General features: G+C 38.6%; 1 protein-coding gene across 1 annotated transcript in view; it reads left to right on the plus strand.

The window, feature by feature from the left end:
- Positions 1-25,000, plus strand: part of LOC115219910 (mannosyl-oligosaccharide 1,2-alpha-mannosidase IA) — a 533,489-nt gene that overhangs the window by 28,294 nt on the left and 480,195 nt on the right. The window contains exon 2 of the mRNA XM_029790220.2: positions 6,677-7,402. Coding sequence (XP_029646080.1) covers positions 6,731-7,402 — 672 coding nt within the window. The 5' untranslated portion in view covers positions 6,677-6,730. The remainder of the gene's footprint in view (positions 1-6,676; positions 7,403-25,000) is intronic.

A 25,000-nucleotide genomic window follows, 5' to 3' on the forward strand; every position in this document is an offset into this window, starting at 1 on the left:
TGTGTGTGTGTGTGTGTGCGTGTGTGTGTGTGTGTGTTTTTGTATTTGGAATGAGTGCTAAAGAAAAAGAGGGGAAGGAGAGGGAAGAAGAAAAGAATTTTTTTGCTCTGCTGGACAGCATGCTTACTCCAAGGGTCTAAGATCTTGGGGAAAAAGAATTTCAGTTTTGACCACTTCATAGTGTTATTGAGTGTGTGGTGGCGGGGGGGGGAGGTAGACCATAAATTATATTTCTTTTTATCATTTTGAGAGAGAGAGAGAGAGAGAGAGAGAGAGAGAGAGAGAGAGAGAGAGAGAGAGTGTGTGTTTAATGATGGATGGTCAAATGGTTTTTTGGGTTTAGAGAAGAAGAATTCTTTTTATGATTGTTTTGTGGAGGTGTGTGTGTGTGGGTGTCTGTGAGTTTGGAGAAGGGAAGAAAGGAGAAGAGGAAAAAAAAAGGGAGGAAGGAGAAATAATTGTGTTGTATTTATATGTATATGTATGTATGTATGTATATATATGTGTATGTATGTATATATGTGTATGTATGTCTGTATGTATGTATATATATGTGTATGTATGTATATATATGTATGTGTATGTATGCACTTGGTTTGTCATCAAGAGAAGCTATTTCTTTTTCTTTTAGTGTTTTAGTAGTTGTAGGTGCAGGCATGGCTATGTGGTTATGATGTTTGCTTCTCAACCATATGGTTTCAGGTTCAGTCTCACTGTACAGAACCTGGTGATGGTGGGGGGGCAAGTGTGTTAAGGGTCATAAAGTTTACAATTTTCATGCTTGTGATTGAGCTTATAAATCATATTGTTGATTGGTAGCTCATTAATAGGTCGATATATGAAGACACATGGCTTAGTGGTTCCAGTACTTGTCTCACCATCGTAAGATCACGAGTTCAATTCGTGGCAGTAAGTTATATCCTTGAGCAAGACACTTTATTTCACATTGCTCCAGTCCATTCAGTTGGTAAAAATGAATTGTACCTGTAATTCAAAGGGGCCAGCCTTGTCACATTCTGTGTCATACTGAATCTCCCTGAGAACTATATAAAGGGTACATGTGTCTGTAGAGTGCTCAGCCACTTACATGTTAATTTTGTGAGCAGGTTGCTCTGTTGATTGGATCAGCTGGAAATCTCATCGTCATAATCAACATCATGCCAGGTTGATTTGCAAGTGGTTTGCCATCAAGAGAAGGTATTTCTTTTTCTTTTAGTGTTTTGGTAGTTGTAGGTGCAGGCATGGCTATGTGGTTATGATGTTTGTTTCTCAAGCATATGGTTTCAGGTTCACTCTCACTGCACAGAACCAGGTGGGCGGGGGCAAGTGTCTTCAACTATAAACTCATATGTATTAATGGATTAAGACATTCTGAGTGGATTTGGTAGATAGAAACACAAAGAAGCCTGTTGTATATACATACATATATCTACTCTTTTATTTGTTTAAGTAATTTGACTGTAGCCATGCTGGAACACCACCTTTAGTCAAGAAAATTGACCTCAGGACTTATTCTCTGTAAGCCTAGTACTTATTCTATCGGTCTCTTTTGCCGAACTGCTAAGTGATGCAGACGTAAACACACCAGCATCGGTTGTCAAGTGATGTTGGGCGAGTAGCCACAACATACATTTTTTTCTCTCCTTGTTTTTTCTGTGTCCCTTTGTGTAGAAGAGTGTAGGCTCGAAACGTAAAATACTTTTTCTATTCCTGAGCATTATACTAATACATCTGTTTGTTTTGTACACCACCTGTCTTCATCTTTTGTTTTTTTCGTAAACTCTCCCTATATATATATATACATATATACGAAGGGCTTCTTTCAGTTTCCGTCTACCAAATCCACTCACAAGGCTTTGGTCGGCCCGAGGCTATAGTAGAAAACACTTGCCCAAGGTTCCACGCAGTGGGACTGAAACTGGAACCATGTGGTTGGTAAGCAAGCTATTAGTATTAATCATAATTCAACTATAACCCCATATATATTAATAGATTAATACCTTGTGAGTGGATTTGGTAGATAGAAACACAAAATAGCCTGTTGTATATGCTTACATATATATTAGTATTAATCATAAGGGCACACGAAAATGCCTGCCTGCTTCAAATAAGAGTTAAGACTCACATTTAATGTGAGTTTTAACTCTTATTTCTAGGAGGCAGGCATATTTGTGTGCCCTTATGATTAATACAAATTTTAATCCTATAGCTATAGAATACGTTTTTAGGCCTGCAACCACTTATATCATTGTTGGTGTTATTATCAACCCTCTAACCTATGCCAGCATGGAAAGCAGATGCTAAATGATGATGATGATGGTTGTGACATGGCTTTATATAAGGAATCTTGCAAAATGAAATAACTAAGACTGCACCCCCAAAACAAGCCATTCTTTTCAGGTCTGCAGAATATTCTAGCCCCAACAATTATTGATAATCTAAGAAGCTCAGAAAGGGGCCCACACTGGAGTACTGCTCTCATATCTGTGACGGTGCTGTTGCTCGGCATATACAGGCATCTTAGATTGCATCCAGAAAAGGGCCACCTAACTGAAATGATTGGCATAAAATCATCTACAAATATGTCCCCTTTTCTGTCTTTCCTATCTTCTATCATTTTCTTGTTTCAGTCATTAGACTGTGGCCATGCTGGGGCAACAACTTAATGAATTTTTAGTTGAATGGTCACAAACACAAAAGTCATGGCTAAAAGTTTGGAAATATAAAAGTCTGAAAATTACAATTTTTATATTAAATGCTGAAAGTTATATTTAATTTGCAATATATTAATTACCTGGCCAAAAGTTTGGAACATAGATCTGAGAATTTTTTCTTCAAGGTATTGAAATATTGGATCAGTTATAAGGTAGGTATATCTCTATGTTCAATACATTTGAATCAAATTGTACTTGGGCATAACAATTTTAATTATTGGGTTGTCTGGAAAGTTCGTGCAGATTTTTAAAGGAATGAAAAAGGTCAATAAATACTTGCCATTACATTTTTATCAACCAAATATGAACTATTTTGTTGCACAATGCGTCTCCATCTTTCCTTCACCTTGAAAATACCCACTTCCCAGAATCGAGGTGGTTTCATGGCAAAGAATTCATCAAGATATCTTTTTATGTCATCCAAGACATTGAAATTTTTACCATTAAGACTATTCTGCAGAGACCTGAATAAGTGGAAATCCGAAGGGGCAATATCTGGTGAATATGGAGGGTGGGGTAACACATCCCAGCTGAGCTGCAGCAATTTTTGTCTGGTTCCCAAAGCATCAAGTGCCAAAAATGAACTTTCTTATCTTCCATTTTAAAGGGTTACAGAATTAACACAGGTTATAAGAACATAAAACTTCTTCCACACAAACTGTGCTCTAAATGGAGGTGTAGTCAAACCCTATTTTATGGACTCAACCATGTTCTAAAATAAGTTGAAAGGTAAGCTACGATGAATCGGCATGAACTTTCCGGATAACCCAATAAAAAAAAAATGTTCCAAACTTTGGCCACGACTGTATACACACACACACATGCACGCACTAGGTTTCTTTCAGTTCCTATCTACCAAATCCACTAATGAGGCTATGGTCAGCTTGAGGCTGTAGTAGAAGACACTTGCCTGAGGTGCCACGCAGTGGTACTGTACTTGGAATTATGTGGTTGGAAAGTAAACTTCTAACCATACAGCCATGTCTGTGCTTATAGAAGTTTGGTTCCTTGAAATTGTCTGGGCTAAATCCATCCCCAGTTGTCCCTTATTATCTCATCACACCCTAGTGTGTGACCCCTTCGGTTACAAGCTAATAATTATGTTCAGTCTTCTCTTCTCAGGACAGTAACCCTCTTGAATTCCCTCTCTGCTCATATTGTTTCCACAAATACTATCTTACAAAGGGTTAAGAGAAACAATATAATTGATGCCTTCAATCTCACTGATTTAGGAAGGACCTTCAAAATCCATGAGCACTGTCCCCTCTTTTCAGCCCTAGCAAATATATACTTTTTTCTTTTATTTGTTTCAGTCATTTGACTGCAACCATGCTGGAGCACCACCATTAGTCGAACAAAATCAACCCCAGGACTTATTCTTTGTAAGCCTAGTACTTATTCTATCGGCCTCTTTTGCCGAACCGCTAGGTTATGGGGACGTAAGCACACCAACATCAGTTGTCAAGCGATGATGGGGAGACAAACATATACATACATACATATATATATATTACAATGGGCTTCTTTCAGTTTCCATATACCAAATTCACTCACAAGGCTTTGGTTAGCCTGAGGCTATAGTACAAGACACTTGCCCAAGGTGCCACGCAGTGGGACAGAACCCAGAACCATGTGGTTGGTAAGCAAGACACTTACCACACAGCCACTCATGCACCTGTATGTGTGTGTGTACATATATATATATATGACAGGCTTCTTTCAGTTTCTGTGAACCAAATCCACTCACAAGGCTTTTGTTGGCCCAAGGCTATAGTAGAATACACTTGCCCAAGATGCCATGCAGTAGGACTGAACCCGGAACCACGTAGTTGGTAAGCAAGCTACTTACTACGCAGCCACTCCTACACCTATTTATATATATTTTTTTTCAAATTATATCTTTAGCAAGTTAATTTGAGATTCCTTAACGACAATGTAGCCTACATGCAATTACTGTGCCTTTGCTCTGATGAGAAACTAGCTGAGTACTGCTCATTGAGTAATTCATCACGTCAGAGGACTTGCTAGCTAGGAAACATGTAGCCTGAATATTACCTGTTCCACTCTCGCAATTTAGATTTTTATTCACATTAACAGGGACTCAAGTTGATAACTGTGAGGTATAAAAAAAATTACCTTCAGCTTATCTAACTTCAATATATGGGAAAAACCTATCAATTTCGATGCCAATAAATTATTGTCGTTCCTGAACGTTTTTTTTTATACTTACCACTGACTGCTTGAAACTGACAAGCTTCCTACGCTTAGATTCTTGGATGTTATAATTATATATTGATGTATGTGTATTCCAGCATGGAAGGCAGATGTTAAATGTTCTTGATGATGATGATGATGATATATATATATATATATATGTGTCGGTGGCACATAAAAAACCCCATCCGAGCGTGGCCGTCTGCCAGCCTTGTCTGGCACCTGTGTCAGTGGCACATGAAATAACCCACTACACTCTCGGAGTGGTTGGCGTTAGGAAGGGCATCCAGCTGTAGAAACACTGCCAGATCTGACTGGCCTGGTGCAGCCTTCGGGTCCCCAGACCCCAGTTGAACCGTCCAACCCATGCTAGCATGGAAAGCGGACGTTAAACGAACGATGATGATATATATATATATATATATATATATATGCATGCAAAAATTGGTTAGCAATAGGAAAGCTGTAGAAACCATACCAAATCAAGCTGGAATTTGATGCAATTCCCCCAGTTTGCCAGCTCTGGTTAAATTGTCCAACCCATGCCAGTAAAGAAAGTGGACATTAAAGGATGATGATGATGTATATAATGTGTGTGTGTATGTGTATTTGTATGTCTGTGTATTATATGCATATGCATGTATATTATATATATATATACTCTATTACTTGTTTCAATCATTTGACTGTGGCCATGCTGGAGCACCGCCTTTTAGTTGAGCAAGTTGACCCCAGGACTTATTCTTTGTAAGCCTAGTACTTATTCTATTGGTCTCTTTTGCCGAACCGCTAAGTTACAGGGACGTAAACACACCAGCATCGGTTATCAAGTGATGATGTGGGGGGGGGGGCAAACACAGACACACAAACATATACATATTTATATGACAGGCTTCTTTCAGTTTCCGTCTACCAAATACAGTCATATTCATATACACACATATATATATACATATACGTATATACATACATACATATACACATACATACACATATATATACACACACACACACACGTATATATATATATATATATATATATATATATATTTTACATATGTTCATATTTTAAAGAAATACACATTCAAATATTGATTTGTATGTATGCGTGCCTACATACATACATATACGCACACACACACATGTGAGGTACATATAAATATTTCATTGATATAATACATCAAACTACATGCATAAATATATGTATAAAATATATACATACACAAAGACACGCACGCACACACACATTCACATAAACGCAAATACTCCCTGCACACATATTCACATAAATAGAAATACACACACACACATACTTATATTAAGATACTTCAAATATTTTTTTTCCTCTCTTTCAGGACTGAAGCGAATATCAATAACAGCCAATTGAAAAATAAACAGTACATAAAATTCGTACATAAATACGCAAGCACGCGTTCCGATTAAGTAGAAAGTAGATCTGATTAAAAGCAGATATTGTAATAAAGCAAAAAACCTAAGCAATGCTAAGCAAAGCCAAGCTACCTTTTAAGCTGACTACTGCTAAGGCAAACAAATTCTCACACACACATTCATATATGTAAATATATATACAATACACACACACATTCATATATATATTTATATATAAATATATACGATATACACACACATATACATGTTCACTTAAACCCCGCTCTCTGTTTGTTTCTATATATCTTTTACTCTCTCACTCACTCACTCTCATTGTCGGTTTGTCTTTTCCTTTTCAGTGTTTAAGTGGATGGTCTCCCTTTGATTCAAGACGCTCTTCAATACGCTAAAGCATGTTTTCATTCAGTGATGTTGTAGCGTGGACACACAAGATGGCAGCTTCGGGTATTCTACCGACCTACCAACGCTACATCAACGGAGTTCCTATACCAAATACGAGGCGGATTCTTCGATTCCGCGAAAAATACATCGTTCTGTTAGTATTTGCTATTTTTGTTACCGTCTGTTTTGGTGGTTTCTTCTTTCTGCCTGAATTACGCGATCGAGTCAATGTAGATACGTTAGCCAGAGGGGCTCAGCAAATGTTTTTACCCGAACCGTTCGGAGGAACGCATGGCAATGGACATAAACACGGTCATTCACGGCAGAATTCGTTGCATCAAATTAATAATAATAATAATAATAAAGGTGATTTAACTCAGGGCAACTCGTCACACACGGGAAACCAACAACAGCAGCAACAACTAAAGAACGATGGACTTAGTGGAGGTGTGAAAGTAAAACTCGAGGAGAGATTAAATATAAGTAAAGACACAGCAGCCGAGTATAAAAAATTAATCAATTTGGACAAAAATAAACTTCAGGAGAAAATTAAAAAAGCTAAAATCGAGCAGGATAAACGTTTAAAGGAAAACGTTATTTTTGAACACCAAGGCGGTTATGGGGTGCAAGGAGGTGAGCCGGATGACCCTGTGTACAAAGTTCGACGAGAAAAAGTTAAAGAGGTAGGTAAATTAATTAATTAATTGATCATTTAAAATTACAAATATATTATACTACAAACATTTACGATGAGAAGGAAAAAAAAAAAAAATATATATATATACACAAAGGAAAAGAAATCGCAAACACTTAATCTCCTCCACAACATATTATATCTCTTTACGTTTATTCTAACTTTGCTTAATATACACACACATGTAATTAATTAGCGTTTTAAAAAGAGATGTTTAATTTACTGAGCTATTTTATATGTTATTGTATTTTGTGTGTGCATGAAGAGAGAATAGGCCTATTGTCAATCTTTTTATTTGACATGCAATAACATTAGTGTGTCTGTATGAATGTGTGTGTCTACATTTGCGTTTGTGTGTATGTGTGTCTACATCTGCGTTTGTCGATGTGTCTCCTCCACATGTGTATGTATCTGGCCACAAACACACATTGTTACCTGTCTTGTTTTTAACCAACCGTTATTGTTGTCACTATTTGCTAGAAATAGCAGCCAAGTTCTTTCAACTACACACTACCGTCCGGAAAAAAAAAATGAAAGTCTACAAACTGGATGCACTACACTACGTTGTCTTTTATTATTTTGCGAAAAAAAAAAAAAAAAAAGGGAGCAGAACGGGATGGATGGTCACTATAGGAAAGTCATCTAATTGAACAATACTTGGGGGTTGAGATAAAAACAAAGTAGTGGTTGGTCTCTCAACCTGTGAATAATAGCAGAAGAGAAAAATATTCCCTACCGCTTTTTAAAAAGGAGAATTGCGTTTGATATACTCCACATTTGAATAAAAACAAAGCCGTGATGGTCACGCTGGAACGTCTTTTCTGTTAGGGCTAATCTTAGGCTGCCCCCCCCCCCCACTTCCTTCCGTAAGACATCATTTAAAATTTTACCTATTTTGAACAATATACGTTAAAAAGATTTTTGAAAAAAGTTTCTTTCTTCCTTATAATGGATAACTAAAATTTTGTTTGTATGTTGTCGTTCAAGTTGGAGTCTGTAAACTATATTTTTGGTCACCATCATATCGCCATTTCTACCAAACTCTTTGGCACCGGTCAAAGAATTTTTTTGTTTGGTAAACTCTTGTTTCGAATTGTGCCGTCTCTTCTACCTCTTCTTCTTCGGAAGCTGCTGGTGCCGTTGGGTCTGCTTGATAATAATGATAAAAAAATGTTAGATCTTGAGTTTCAAATTAATGATATGATAAATATTATTTGAATCTCGTAAAAGTGTAATATGTATTCCTGTTGAATAGAGTCGGAAATTATCTGGTGCGCCTAAAAAGCTATGATTTCTTCTTGTCTGTATGTTTCAAGCATCGTAAAATAAGAATCTGCAATAATAAAAAGTGAAAATAAGGAAGGTCGTTGTCCTCATTCAATTCCGTAATTTTTCGGTTTTCTTTTTCAAATTTTTGTTTCAGATATCTGAGATTGATTCTTTAAAATTATATGGAACATCAATCCGAAAACAATTTTCGAAAAAAAAATATTAGTAAATGAAAGGGGATAGAACCGAACATTTATGGAGATTTAGTTTTCATATTCTCAATCTAAGGCACTTAAAACCTACAGATCCGAAAAATTTACAGTTTTTTCGACGCACTAGATAATTCTCGACTCTATTCTACAGGAATGTCCTCATATATATTCACACGTTACGCAGACTTCACTAAAAAACGCACATAGTTCAATAATACACAGCTTACCTATAATACCCACATACCGGTATACTTTCACAAACCCATATACATTCATTCGTTCGTTGACGTGTACTTGCGCGCATACATACATACACATTCATTGCACCGCGGCCGACCCTCTTATCGTGTTTCTCAGAGTTCGTTTAATATAAAAAAAAATTACCTACCGGTCTAGATTTCTATTCGCAGTCTATCTATCTGTTTGAAATAACTCCTTCAGTTTACACTCCCCTTTTTCTGTGTCTTGTCCCAAATAAGGCATGAGGTCACTGTAGCATAAGTGAACTACAAAAAACGAAAAGAAGGGGGTCCCTACAAATTAATTCAATTTGACAGAAAGCTTAAAGGACTGAATAGTCATTGTCCAGAGGAAAACAATGACCGTTACGAGGAAGGAAAGAAAGTAAGAAAGAATGGGGAGAAAAAAAAAGAACGATTCACTCCGTGTATAAATGTACGTACACCTTCGAAGGAAACCCAAAAAGACTAGCCGCCGCCGCAATGCTTTTCATTAACGATTTGCTCCATCTTGGGCTGACCTGAGGTTAATTAGTAACCTACAATAACCCGGAAGTACTTTGCTCGAGGGTGGGTAGGGTTGTCTAATAGTTTTTATAGGTTTGGTTATTCAAGTAGGACAATAATAGTATTTATTCGAAACGTGTGTATACACACACACACAGACACAATATACATACACAGACACAATATACATATACACCCACACGCGCATATTGAATAATCGGTAGAAGTTACAGTAACTCAAGGGTCGCTAATTTCGTGCATTGGATAACACTTGGCAAACTCCACCCCTATCAGTTATGAAATGTGTGTGTGTGTCTATATTTTGACGAACTCATATTTATATGTGGGTATTTGTTGATGTATCGTTTTTAACCACTGCGTCCATGCTGGGGCATCGCCTTGAAGGGTTTAGTCGGGTGGTTCCCAACCTTTTAAACTACAAAGGACCCCTTTTGTTTAAATGAGTTTTCCGACGGACCTCCTAGTACTACCGTTGGGAACCGCTGGTTTAGTCGAACGAATCGATTCCCCTTCCTCGCCAGCACTTATTTTTAGTTTTTTTTTTTTTTGCTGAACCATTAAGTTACGGGATGTAAACAACCCAACATCGGTTGTCTAGAAATGGGGTTACAAACACACATTCATTTACATACACACACACTCTCTCTCTCTCTTTCACACACACACACACACACACAGCAAGCTTTTTTCAGTTTCCGTCTACCAAACCCACTCAGGGCTTTGGTAGGCCCGAGGCCATAGGAGAAGACACTTGCCGAAGGTGCCGCGCAGTGGAACTGAACCATGGACGACATGGTTTGGAAACAAAGCTTTTGAATCACACAGCCACGCTTGCGTTTTGAAAAATATGGAACGCTACATCTATACACACACACACACACTCGTCTTAGAAACCACGTGCCCCAGTTTGGACAAGAAAGAGTTCTTGGTGACAGATGTTTGTTCAGTAACTTTTAGAATAGAAATAACATTTACTATTCTCTTTGCCCATCTTTCTCTCTCTCTCGCTCTTTCATTTCTTCATTCGCACACTCACATCTGTTTGTTTGCAGAGGTAGATAGAAGTCAATGAACGGAGTTTCACCCAGACTTAGCTATCTCGTACCTCCCTCACGGGGAAGCAAAAAGGAAAAAAAAGGGGGGGGGCACGGAATTGGCTGGCAGACGAAAATTGTTGAATATTTTCTGCCAGAATGGTTAATTCCTGCTGTAAACAAACACAAGAACACTTACAAACTAGAAGAATTCTCGACTCTTTTTCGGTCCCCTTTGACGTATAAAGGTAGTTTACTTCGGTAAATTTTTATTTACCGTTATTTCGAAACCCTATGGAAGCTGCTGACACCGATTGAGCAGACGTATGATGAGAGACGTTCCAACCACGACCGCTTCATTTATTTATTTAAATATACATAGTGTATCTTGGAATGTATTACCCAGTCTGATTTTTATTTTAATTCTTAATAATGTTAGATTATGACTCGTGTACAGATATATGGCTGCTATTTCTAGCAGTTTAAACCACTGCGCAGAGACTTTCCTTGGCTCGTTTAAGTGTTAGTAGTAGTTTTTGTTGTTGTTGTTTAGCCCCAGGTGAGTCTTAATCAGACTTACGAGTAGAAAGCATTCCAGCCTTGAAACTGTCTAATCATTTTCCAAAGCACAGAGCACTTACAACCACCATTATCCAGTCTAGCGTACCCTATACTTCAGATGGCACGGTGTGATAATTTGAGGTAGATTTGGTTACTATTTCTATTTGGTAAAGCGATCACATTGAGGACCTATACCCCCTGCTCTTCCATCTTGGTCAGGGCTCAAGTATTTCGTCTGCCGTTACGTTCTCAGTTCAAATTCCGCCGAGGTCGACTTTGCCTTTCATCCTTTCGGGGGTCGATAAATTAAGTACCTGTTAAGCACTGGGGTCGATGTAATCGTCTTAATCCGTTTGTCTGTCCCTGTTTAGCCCCTTGTGGGTAATAAAGAAACATATATAAATAAGGCAGATAAGCTAAAACAGTCTGGTGATTAATAGATACTAATTCACCGTGACTTGAAGCAGAGATGAACAGACAGGTAGTAGTAGGTGAGATTTGAACACGTAACCACACTGCAGATGCAGTCAAGTTGGCATTCTTGATTCTGACTTCATATTAACACAGTTCTGTTTGTCCGTGCTGTGAAATTCTGTTACATAACAGTATACCAGTGTTCTCTTTGAATCGCCCTTTAACCACAGACACACATATTCTTCACTCACACACGCTCTCTCACGTAAACATGCGTTCACACACACACATTCTTTCGCATACACACATACATGCTCTCACTCTCACATATTTTTCTTTCACAAACACACGCTCTCTTAAACACACACACGAACACGTTCTCTTATACATACACAAACACACGCTCTCTTATACACACATACACAAATACACGCTCTCTTATACACAAACACACGCTCTCTCTTATACACACACACACACAAACATACGCTCTCTCTTATACACACACACACAAACACGCTCTCTCTTGTACACACATATACAAACACACGCTCTCTCTTATACACACAAACATACGCTCTCATACACACATACAAACACACGCTCTCATACACACATACAAACACACGCTCTCATATATATATATATATACACACACACACTCTCTTAGGGACACGCGCGTTTTCTCTCATATACACTTACGCTCTTCTTTTACACACATATTCGGTCTGTTTCTCACACATACACAAACATCCATTTTGTCTATTTCTCTCTCTTTCGCTCTCACATATTCTCTCTTTCTCTCACAGACTGACACACACGCTCTCTCACATATCCTCGCTTTCTAACACATATACGCATACATGGCCCTCCTCTCTCACACGTATACACACATTTTCCCTTCCTTGCGCACTTACGTGCACGACCTGACGAGTAGGGACCCGTCTGTGTGCACGTTTCTCTCGACTTACTTAACACCTATCCCCAGGATAATCTGATCCTGGGTTCCCCCACCACGTATAATACATACATACATACATACATACATCATATATACCTATGCACACATCGTGATGGTGGTCGCGACTGGAAATTGGTCCTTTCTGCTCGGGTCATTCTTGACCTTGGGCTAAACAAAACAATCACACGCAGAGCCTCGCGTCGTGCTCGCGCACACACACACCTATATACATACATACAGCATACACACTCACGCACGCAAACGTACGTACATCACATATGTATACGCACGCACTCATTCATATAGATGTTCATCACATATATATATATATATATATATACACACACACACACTCTCACATACATAGCGTACAGTTTTACTAACCACATGTATATTTGTGTGTGTGTATGTATATATATATATATATACATACACGTATAAAAATACGTTCACCCTCGTATATTTACACATACGTCCACACCTCACACGTATTTACATATACGCACACACCCACACAGATACATATGCGTACACGCTTGTATATTTACTTATCCGTACGTACACTCGCGCATATCTACATACCCGTACACACACACACACACAGACACATATATTTACATATATGCATATTTTCATTTATTTACATATACGTGTACACTCATATATTTACACACAAACACACACACACACACACATGTATATACGTACACACTCGTGCTCTCATTTGAGTAGTGTCGCTGTTGTTATTAATGTTTATAACGGCAATTATCTTCAAAGCTGTGTATATCTAATATTGTGATAAATGGTGAACATTTTCAGCTGCAATTATCTCTTTCTCGTTCTCCACTACTCTCTCTCCTCTGTGTGTGTGTGTATATATATATATATACATACACGTATAAAAATACGTTCACCCTCGTATATTTACACATACGTTCACACTCATATATTTACATACACGTCCACACCTCACACGTATTTACATATACGCACACACCCACACAGATACATATGCGTACACGCTTCTATATTTACTTATCCGTACGTACACTCGCGCATATCTACATACCCGTACACACACACACAGACACATATATTTACATATATGCATATTTTCATTTATTTACATATACGTGTACACTCATATATTTACACACAAACACACACACACACACACACACATGTATATACGTACACACTCGTGCTCTCATTTGAGTAGTGTCGCTGTTGTTATTAATGTTTATAACGGCAATTATCTTCAAAGCTGTGTATATCTAATATTGTGATAAATGGTGAACATTTTCAGCTGCAATTATCTCTTTCTCGTTCTCCACTACTCTCTCTCCTCTGTGTGTGTGTGTATATATATATATATACACATGCTATATGTCTGTGTATATGTTTGTGTATGCGTGTGTGTTATCCTAACATTTCACTTCTCTCTAAATTGGTTTTTAGCTTTTTATTTTCCTTAGACTTTCGTTTTCCATTTCCCCATCCATTACGCTATCTGTCTGTCTATATCTATGTATCTCTGTCTGTCTTCGTCTGTTCGTCTATCTATCTATCTATCTGTCTGTCTGTCTGTCTATGTCTCTATCTATCTCTATCTATCTATTTATCTATCTATCTATCTATCTATCTATCTCTGTCTCTATCTATCTATCTATATCTGTCTCTATCTATCTATCTATATCTGTATCTATCTATCTATCTATCTATCTATCTATCTATCTATCTATCTATCTATCTCTGTCTCTATCTATCTATCTATCTCTGTCTCTATCTATCTATCTATCTCTGTCTCTATCTTTCTATCTATCTATCTATCTATCTATATCTGTCTCTATCTATCTATCTATCTCTGTCTCTATCTATCTATCAGTCCATTTATCTATCTATCTATCTCTGTCTCTATCTATCTATCTATCTATCTATCTATCCATTTATCTATCCATTTATCTATCTATCATCTATCTATCTATCTATCTATGAATATATATCTTTTCTCTCTCAGTTCTTCCCTGTCCATATCTAGCTATCTATCTATCTCTGTCTGTCTTTGTCTTTCTACCTGTCTTCTCTCTCGCCCCTTCTCTCTGTCTATCTGCCTCTCTGTTTGACTATCTATCTATCTGTCTTCTTTTCCCCTTCAGACCCTCTCTTTATCTCTCTATTTGTATTTTGTCAGTTCTTTCTTCTGTTTTCCCCCCCGTCGATCTGTTTCTCTCTCTCTCTCTCTCTTTCTCTCTCTCTCTCTCTCTATCTCTCGCCAATCTCAGTTCCTATTGCACTTCGGTCCTTTCTGCCCATTCTCACCTCCTCTTTGTAACTTTGTTCTTTCTCTCTTCCCTCTCTGTTTCTCTCTCTCTCTCTCTCCCTCTCTTCCTCCCTCCGTCTAGATTTATCCCTCAGCGTCTGTTTTCGTATCTTTTTTCTCCTCTCTATTCTCCATATCTCTGTCTCTCTCTTCCCTTCTTTCTATCCCTCTCTCTTCCGCCACCTCTGTCTTTCCCTCCTCTTTATCTGTTGCTCGCTCTCTCCTACCCCTCTCTTCTCTCCTACCACTCTTCTTTCCTACCACTCTCGTTCTCTCCCCTTTCTAGCTTTCTCTTTCTCACCCTCTCTCCAGCTTTTCCCCTTCCTCTCTACTTCTCTCTATCTCTCCCCACTCTCCACATTTTTATCAAGTCCATCAACCTTAAACTTCCATTTTCTTGTGAATTTTTTTCTCTTTTTTTCTCCACATATTAACTTACTTTTTGCTTCCAAACTACATAAAATCTATTTTATGTAATAGCTAATCCAGATCGGAATTTAAAATTTGCTCTATTGTACACACTCATTAACTGAACATCAGTAGAATTACTCACACGCTGTGTGCTGTCTCCCTAAAACCAGTTACCAACCGCAGTCCTTAAGGCCCTTCGGGGTCCTTTCGAAATTTTATTGCGAAAATTTGGGCAATAAACTGGTTGTGGCTGTGTGGTAAGTAGCTTGCTAACCAACCACATGGTTCCGGGTTCAGTCCCACTGCGTGGCATCTTGGGCAGGTGTCTTCTGCTATAGCCCCGGGCCGACCAATGCCTTGTGAGTGGATTTGGTAGACGGAAACTGAAAGAAGCCTGTCGTATATATGTATATGTGTGTGTCTGTGTTTGTCCCCCCAATATCGCTTGACAACCGATGCTGGTGTGTTTACGTCCCCGTCACTTAGCGGTTCGGCAAAAGAGACCGATAGAATAAGTACTGGGCTTACAAAGAATAAGTCCCGGGGTCGATTTGCTCGACTAAAGGCGGTGCTCCAGCATGGCTGCAGTCAAATGACTGAAACAAGTAAAAGGGTAAAAGAGAGTGTATATAAATAAAGCTGAAGTTGTCTGTGTATGGCAGGTTTGGTAGCCTTCAACTAACACTATCTCCTCCCTGTGGCGCAAGTTGACCAAAATTGAGAGTATGATAGAAGGCTTGCCAAAACTGACGATAGAACCACTTCATGTATTCACATAGTACAGGTAATAAAATGCTAATTTCTTTGTTCATCTATTTTGTCACCTGTGCTATATGAATACATGATGTGGTTCTATAATCAGATTTGACTGCTATTTCTGGCATGGTGGTGCCTCTTTGATACTGCTAATTATAATTATATATCACGTGACCGACCAGACCATCAGATGTTGTTACACATCGCTAGTCACAATGCGTTTGCATTGTTTTAGCCTTCAAATGATGCCACCCTGCTGGCTAAGTGAGCAGGCCAACAGAAGAAAGAGTGAAAGAAAGTGTGGTGAAAGAGTACAGCAGGGATCACCACCCCCTGCCGGAGCCTCGTGGAGCTTTAAGGTGTTTTCGCTCAATAAACACTCACAACGCCTGGTCTGGGAATCGAAACCGCGAGTCCGCTGCCCTAACCACTGGGCCATTGCGCCTCCACTATAATTATATACATATGAATAAAATAAAACTTACTTGGAAATGTATGTATGTATACAGAGTAGCATAGAATAGTTTTTCTACCTGGCTGGCTCCTGTCAACCATCCTATCCATGCATGCATGGAAGATGGATGTTAAATAATGATGATGACACATACACACACAAAAGGGGATGCTGAAAAGTTGCTGGCTTTGAGTAAAAGAAAATACAGGAGGATCAGTTAAGTATGATTTTATCCAACATATTCCCCTCTCAGATTCACACACTTATTGCAGCAGTTCTTCAGGTTTTCTAAAACCCTGTAAAAGAACTGTTGGGCCTCCAATCAGGCCTTTCATGTTATCCTTAGAGCCAGGAACTTTCCAGCACCCCATTGTTTATATATATATATATATATATATGATAGTAAATGCCAAACCGAATTTGTGTCCGTGTGTCACACTTTGACCCCTTCTCTCACTATTCAGTGAAACTTCTACTATTCCTCATGTTGGGGTGAGAGTAATAGTAGGCATAGACAGTGATAGTGGTAGTAGATTGACGGTTGTGATGGTAGTGGGGTGATAGTAATAGTATGAGCTGTAGTTGTGATAGAGGCGGAGGCAACGGTGGCAGTGGTGATGAGTTGGTCAGGGATGACGGTAATAGTAAGCGATGTGAAAAACAGTGGTGAAGGTGGTGGAGAGGAAGGTGGCTAAGTCAATGGTATTGATGGTGGTGGCGTCAGAAGTCTGAATAATGTGTGTATGGCAGTTGTGGTGGTACTGGTGATGGTCGAAAACAATCAACAGAAAGAGAAAAGAGAGGTTAGATAGAAAAAAATATTTTACTGACCCCCAAATGGGAAGACAGAAAATGTTGTTTATCATGCAACTTTGCAATAAGTTCCAAGTCGACAAATTATATCATTGTTTTTATGAGAAATGTTCATTGTTTGAAAAATATTGGTCAAGTTTAATAAAATTTGATATTTACACAGTGCATAAAGTGTCATTGTTGAGCCCAAGGCTCAATGAAGTGCCCCCACAGGAGCTAGCTATCGGGCAGCTTTTAAGCTTGTATATATATATGTATATATATATGAGACAGGCATATCAAATCCACTCGCTTGTCTTTGATTGGCCCAAGGCAAAAGTAGAAGATACCTGCCTAAGATGTTACACAGTGGCTCTATACCTGGATCCATGTGGCTGGGAAGCAAGTTTCTTGTCACACCTATATATATATACATGGCAGGCTTCTTTCAGTTTCTGCCTACCAAATCCACTCTCAAGGCTTTGGTTGTCCTGAGGCTATGGAAGACACTTTCCTAACGTGTCATGCTATAGGGCTGAACCTGGAACCATGTGATTGAGAAGCTCCTTACCATACACCCATATATATATATATATATATATAGTACACACACAAAGCTAGCAGGTATTGGATGAATATAATTGTAGGCTTTGATCATAGGGTATTGTAGGAGGTAAGTTTACTGATAACAGCATGTGTTGTGTCAAATGTAGCAGGCATTTTATCGATCTCTGGCATTATTTTTGTGATAAAAGTATCACCACAAAGAAGACTTTATTTACAAAGACACGGATCAAGAAAGTGCTGCATTGATTTCTGTGAAAAATTGCAAGGAAAAAGTGTAAAGTATCGATTTGCCTTCAAAAAAAGATTAAAAAAAATTATTGTAAATAAATATTAAAAGGGTATAGAAATAGAAGACGGTATATATATGTGTATATGTATAGTAAGGCAGTGATATGAAAGTATTACCCACTTCTTGTAAAATGATAAAATAACTTTCTGTTACTCTCTTAGTCTATCTCCTGGAATCATTCAGCATGTTTGCAGTATATATAAAACTTAGTGTGTAGTGGGAAGATTTGAGCTGTTTTCATCCAAAAGTGTCGAGGAAGGTCACTGTGTGATTGCTTGATAGTCTATGGAATTGGTAGCTAAGTTTCCCCAAAATAGCATTCTGCTGTTTGTTCGTTTTATGCCATATTTTCTTTTGCGCCCATGGTCTAATTTTGTTATTATTAATTTATGTGCCTCCTGGCTTAATGGTAAAGGCGGCGAGCTGGCAGAAATGTTAGCACACCGGGCGAAATACGTAGCCATATTTCATCTGCCATTACGTCCTGAGTTCAAATTCCGCCAAGGTTGACTTTGCCTTTCATCCTTTTGGGGTTGATTAAATAAGTACCAGTTACGCACTGGGGTCGATATAATCGACTTAATCCGTTTGTCTGTCCTTGTTTGTCCCCTCTGTGATTAGCCCCTTGTGGATAGTAAAGAAATAGGTAAGGGCGTTTCAGCCATGATTGCAAGATCTTGGTTTCAATTTCCAGATGGGCGGTGCATTGGTTTCTTGAGAAATCATTTCTTTTCACGTTGCTTCTGTTTGCTCAGGTGTAAGTGGGCGTTCTGATCAGAGGGGTACATTGGCCTGCCTGCTGAGCCATTGAGGAGTGGCCTCATTAGGAACCTACCGCAATGTGACTTGCAGTGTATAACATCTGCTATAATCTGGGTAAGAAGCATGCTTTTCAACCACATGGTTCTGTGTTCAGTCCCTTTGTGTGGCACCTTGGGCAAATGCCTTCCACTTATAGCCTTGCGAGTGGATTTGGTAGATGGAAACTGAAGGAAGCCCACTGCTGAGTGGTTGGTGTTAGGAAGGGCATCCAGCTGTAAAAATTCTGCCAAAACAATTACAGAAGTTTGGTGCAGGCTTCTGCTGTGGCTGGCTCTTGTCAAACTGTCCCACCCGTACCAGCATGGAAGGTGGACATTAAATGGTGATGACATATATTTATGTGTGTGCCTTTGTGTCTGTGTTTGTCCCACCACCATCGTTTGACAGTCGATGCTGGTGTGTTTACGTCCCCATGACTTTGCAGTTCAGCAAAAGAGACTGATAGAATAAGCATTAGGCTTTCAAAGAATAAGTCTTGGGTCGATTTCTTTGACTGTGTAAATACCATTTCATCTTGACTACACACGGTCCTTTTTCTTCTTTTTGAGTTGTCATTGTTAATCCTTGAAGTCATCCAGCTGTGACAACTCCATCATGTAAGTGTATGTAGGGCTACATCAGTTAACATGTCCTTCCTTTTTAAAGCCAGTTGAGTGAGTTTTAGAGGGTGGTTTGTATGCTATTGTTTCTCTATGGTCGTATAACCTTGCAGAAATTAAGTCTTTCACATTGGCTCGTAATCTTGGTGTTAGTAAAGGATTTTGGTTAAGGTGCTGAAAACAGTCCTCATTTTCCTTTGGTACCTTGTAGCATTTACTCATTTGGTCTTTTTTTTTAAAGCTATGTGTTGTATCTAGAATGGTGTTATTCTAGGTCTACTTGATCAGGGCCAACCTTGGGCTAAACGACATACTTGCAACAATCCTTGCTCACATGTACATGTGTATGGAAAACAATTTGTAAAACATCCCAGGGCTTCTTTCTCCATTTGAGGTTCATGGTCTGAGCATATTCATGCAATCATCATCATGTAATATCTGTTTTCCATGCTGGCATGGGTTGGACAGCTTCACAGGAATTGGCAAGGCCAGGGTCCTGCACCAGGTTCCATAGTCTAGGCATAGGTGTGGCTGTGTGGTAAGAAGTTTGCTTCCCGATCACATAGTTCTGGGTTCAGTCCCCACCGGGCAGACCATAGCCTTGCGAGTGGATTTGATAGATGAAAGCTGAAAGAAGTCTGTGGTGTATACATGGGTGTGTGTGTGTTGCTGTATCCTTGCTTTGGTTTTGCATGATAGCTATAAGTGAGTGTCACTGTTATGTAAGCGGGGTCTTTCATGCCCAATCTTACATGGAAACATGACTGGTTAGGGAAAAATATTACCTTATTTGGCAACCAGTGAGGATTGGCGATAGGAAGGACATCTTTGTTGTAGAAAAACCACCTCTGACTCATGCGAGCATGGAAATGTAGACGCTAAAATGATGAAGATATGAAATACACACACAGCAGGAATGAATCGTACACACCTTTCTGTACTAAAGTGACGCGTCCAAGTTAACCCACAATCTCATACACATACACTCGCTACATCTATGCATACACTAACTTAATCATATACCTACACACCCCAAGACTTGGTCTTGACTTGAACAAACTTCCTCGTCACTTTGTTCAAGACTGTCTTGGATTCTGCCTAAGAATAAAAATAAAAGCGTCAGATCCCAACAATATAACATACACATTACAAATATTCTTATACCCTCAGGCATGCAGACATTCATACAATACTCATACACTTACATGAGACATCTACGTTTAACTTATATTATTTTCTAAGTTGATGAATTTGGTTTCTGGGTTAGAGCTGAAATGTTTTAGAGCTTAGGGTATGTTCAATCAAGTGTGACCCGTGCTAAGCAAGAGAAAACGTGTTCAGACATTCACATTCAATTCCGAAACTATTGTTAGTTCGTTTACACACATACGTTTACGTAATGTCTCACGTGCTGTTAATTTTCTTTGCACTGAAAGTTTTATGCAAGTATGGACATGTACATACATAGGTTTTATGTACAGACATACTTACACTTACACATGTAGGCCTATGTATACACACACACACACACAGAAGTGATGGTGCCACATAAAAAAGCACCAGTGCTGGGGTCACATAAGCTCTGGTAATGGTGTCACAAAGCTCTGGTGATGGTGACGCAAAAAACACTGGTGATGGTGCCATAAGAAAAGAATTGGTGTTGGTGTCACATAAAAAGCACTGGTGCCACATAAGACACTGATTCTGGCACCACATGAAAAGTACTGGTGTTGGTGCCATGTGAAAAGCACTGGAACTGGCGCCATGTAGAAGGAACAGGTGCTGGTGCCACTTAAAAAACATACAGTACACTCAGTAAAGTGGTTGGTGTTCGGAAGGGCATTGAGCTGTAGAAATCGTGCTGAAACACATTGGGGAACCTGGTGCAGCTCCCGTTAAACTGCTCGACCCATGTCAACATGGGAAAAATGGACGTTTAATGGTGTTAGGTTGGTGCATTGTTTTGTTTCAATACTTCAATGTAGTTGCTTTAAAGTATGCCAAGGGACTTTAGCGAAACTATATCAAACATTGGTAACCCTTTTTTGAGAAGCAAGCCGCCATTCAGAAAGTCCCTCGGGCTGCAGGTAGCCCGTGGCTGTTCTATGGCTTATGTTGATCACACCTCGTCTGTTTCATAGTGTTAATTAAAATCTATATTCTGCTGTTCATAAGGTATGTGTTGTCAATACACACACCACACAAACACACACATACACACAGAAGCGTGCGTGCACATATATAATAGCTACTGAAATCACTTCTAATTTTCTGAAATATGATATGTTAACATCCGCTATATAAAATTATTTATTCTCTCTGTCCAATCAATAACTATCAATACTCAATAACAAAAATTTATTATTTCTCAGAAACAATTATAGCCCTGCTAATCAAAGATAGTTATTGATGGCTGAATTGTTGGCGCATCGAACAAATTGCCTAGTGGAAATTTTCTTCCGGCCTTTTACGTTCCTGTGGCCAGCTCTGCCTTTCGCCCTTGAGCACTGGGGGGGGTCAATGTAATTGACAAGCTCTCTCCTCGCCTCCAAATTTCAGGTCTCGTGCCTTCAGTAGAAAAGATTATTATTATCATTGACTTCACCTTTCATCCGTTTGGGGTCGATGAAACAAATTACCAGTCGAGTAAAGTATGGTACCTGGGGGGGGGGGGTGATTTGATTGACTAACCTTCATCCCCTTCCCCTGCAAATTTCAGGCCTTGTCCATAAATTAAAAGTAATTATTATTCAGGTCAACTTTGTCCTTCATGTTTTCGGGATCAATAAAATAAGTATCCGTTGAACACTAGGGTCAATGTAACCGACTAAAAACCCTTCCCCCGAAATTGCCCTGCTTTGTGTTATAACTTGAAATAACCATCACCACCACCACCACCATGACTACTACTGCAACACACAGTTGAGATTATGACATCATTCATCTATATATTGCCTTTTCATACTTTCTTTCTCTCTCTCTCTCTCTGAATTCCATTCATATCTAGGTCATACAACTATATAACTGACCATGGTATTTAACCGATAGTTTTTCGGGTGGCATTCAAGCTAACTTCTGCAGAAGGTACCTCTCAGGTCTTTGGCCCCACTATAGGGCTGCTTTGCAGCCCTCTAACCCTTGTGTAGTGAAACTTATTTCTGCAAATGTGCTAAGCACTTCATGCTAATCATAGTTTCATCAATAAGCGTAGGAGCAAGGTAGGAGCAGTAAAAATAGGGAGTTGGGGTCAGTGGAGCCCCATTTAAACATCCCTTCAGAAATTGAATCTCCTTACAATACTCCCTAGGAGTTCATGGTATGAAATTCATTTTCGTTGCTCCGATCTGATTGCCAATGCCATGTATTTAGTTTAAAATTCAGTAAAAATAAAGGGGGGGGGCAGTGGGACACCAATTAGGTGGCCTTTAAAAAAATAGACCCCCTTACGACATTCCCTGGGATTATGGGAGTTGCTGGTTTGAGTTTCGTTGTTCTTGCAGTAACAGCTTAGGAGGAGTTAATGAACATAAAAATATAATGGATAGAGAAACATCAATCAAATTTATATTAAGATACATATATATATATATTCTTTTACCCATTTGACTGTGGCTATGCTGGAGCACTGCCTTTAGTCGAGCAAGTCGACCCTAAGACTTATTCTTTATACGCCTATACTTATTCTATCGGTCTCTTTTGTCGAACCGCTAATTTACTGGGACATAAACACACCAGCATCGGTTGTCAAGCGATGTTGGGGTGGACAAATACAGACACAAAAACATATACTCACACACATACATGCGCATATATATATATATATATATATATATATATATATATATATATATATATATATATATACATATATACGACGGCCTTCTTTCAGTTTCCATCTACCAAGTCCACTCACAAAGTTTTGGTTGGTCTGAGGCTATAGTAGAAAACACTTGCCCAAGGTGCCACGCAGTGGGACTGAACCATGGAACCATGTGGTTGGTAAGCAATCTACTTACCACACAGCCACTCCTACGCCTATATATATATATATATATATATATAATATATATATATATAGTACACCTGAACCGGTATATGTGTGTCAGTATATTTGTGTATATAATCAATAACAATGTATACTTTCAGATCAATCACACACTTTAAATGTGTTAAACTGTAACAACAAATCAATGAATCATTATATATTTATATTTAGCAAAGTAACAGTGGCTCAAGAGCTGAGAGTTTTATGTTGACACAATCACACACACACATTGTTTCGGGATGGACATTTTTTTTTTTTTGCCAAATATACACCTGCACTATATATTCATTCTTGTGTGTGTATATATATATATATATATATATATAATAATAAAGGGTAAAATTTATTAATTCATAATTAATAATTTTACCAAGTAGTTTGGTACATTAAAATAACCTTTAAGGTAACATTATACAAAAATTCTATAATTATAAGCATAATTATAATTAGCCGACCCCTGATTATAATTATGCTTATAATTATAGAATTTTTGTACACACACACACACACACACACACATATGTCAGTTTCAATCTTGCTTGCAATGTTATTCAGCGAAACTGGTACATAATGGGAAAATACCGTGAATTAAGTTTACCCTGAAATGTTAATTTGAATTGAATGAAATGAGTTCAGATTAATCGGTAAAGTAGTTTTCAAGATATTAGAGATTTTCAGGGTATAAATACCCAAAATGGTCCATAATAGGAAAATGTTCTGAAAGTAATCATCCTGAAAGTGATTGGCTGCTATTTCTAGAACACCCTACTACCAAGTAACAGCTATTTGCGATAAAGGAGCTGAAATACCTGAAATACATGGTAGCAAGGCATACAAAAAAAAAAAAAAGCAGCCAAATCTGTCCTTTCCTGGGGAAAGGAACCATTTACGTGTGATTTCGATGTCACATTTGTTGAAAGCATGTGAAATACTCTGGTAAATAAAAAAAAACCCCCACTAAACAAAATGTCGTTGCTGGGAAACTCAGATTTTCCCGGTGAACCAATGGGTCACGGGTGGTCTAGTATGTGTGTGTGGTGTCCTTGCCTTTGAAACGTGGACTAGTTGAAGCAGGGACAACTGAAGAAGGGGAATATTCTTTATGTTTATCTCTTTGCCCTCTAAGGGCTGGCTTTGCAAATTTGCAACCCTCAACAGGGGTGTCAAATAGCAACCACACTTGTTGCATATTTGACCCCACTAGAGATGAATAGCTGGCAAATACTCTGCCAACTCCTTTTCAATTTGAGTCTTTTGAAAGAGGGCGATGGTGTCGAGCAACTTTGAGTAAGTCCTTAACACCACCATCCTCTC

Source organism: Octopus sinensis, linkage group LG15 (assembly GCF_006345805.1).
Source record: "Octopus sinensis linkage group LG15, ASM634580v1, whole genome shotgun sequence".
Classification (NCBI taxonomy): domain Eukaryota; kingdom Metazoa; phylum Mollusca; class Cephalopoda; order Octopoda; family Octopodidae; genus Octopus; species Octopus sinensis.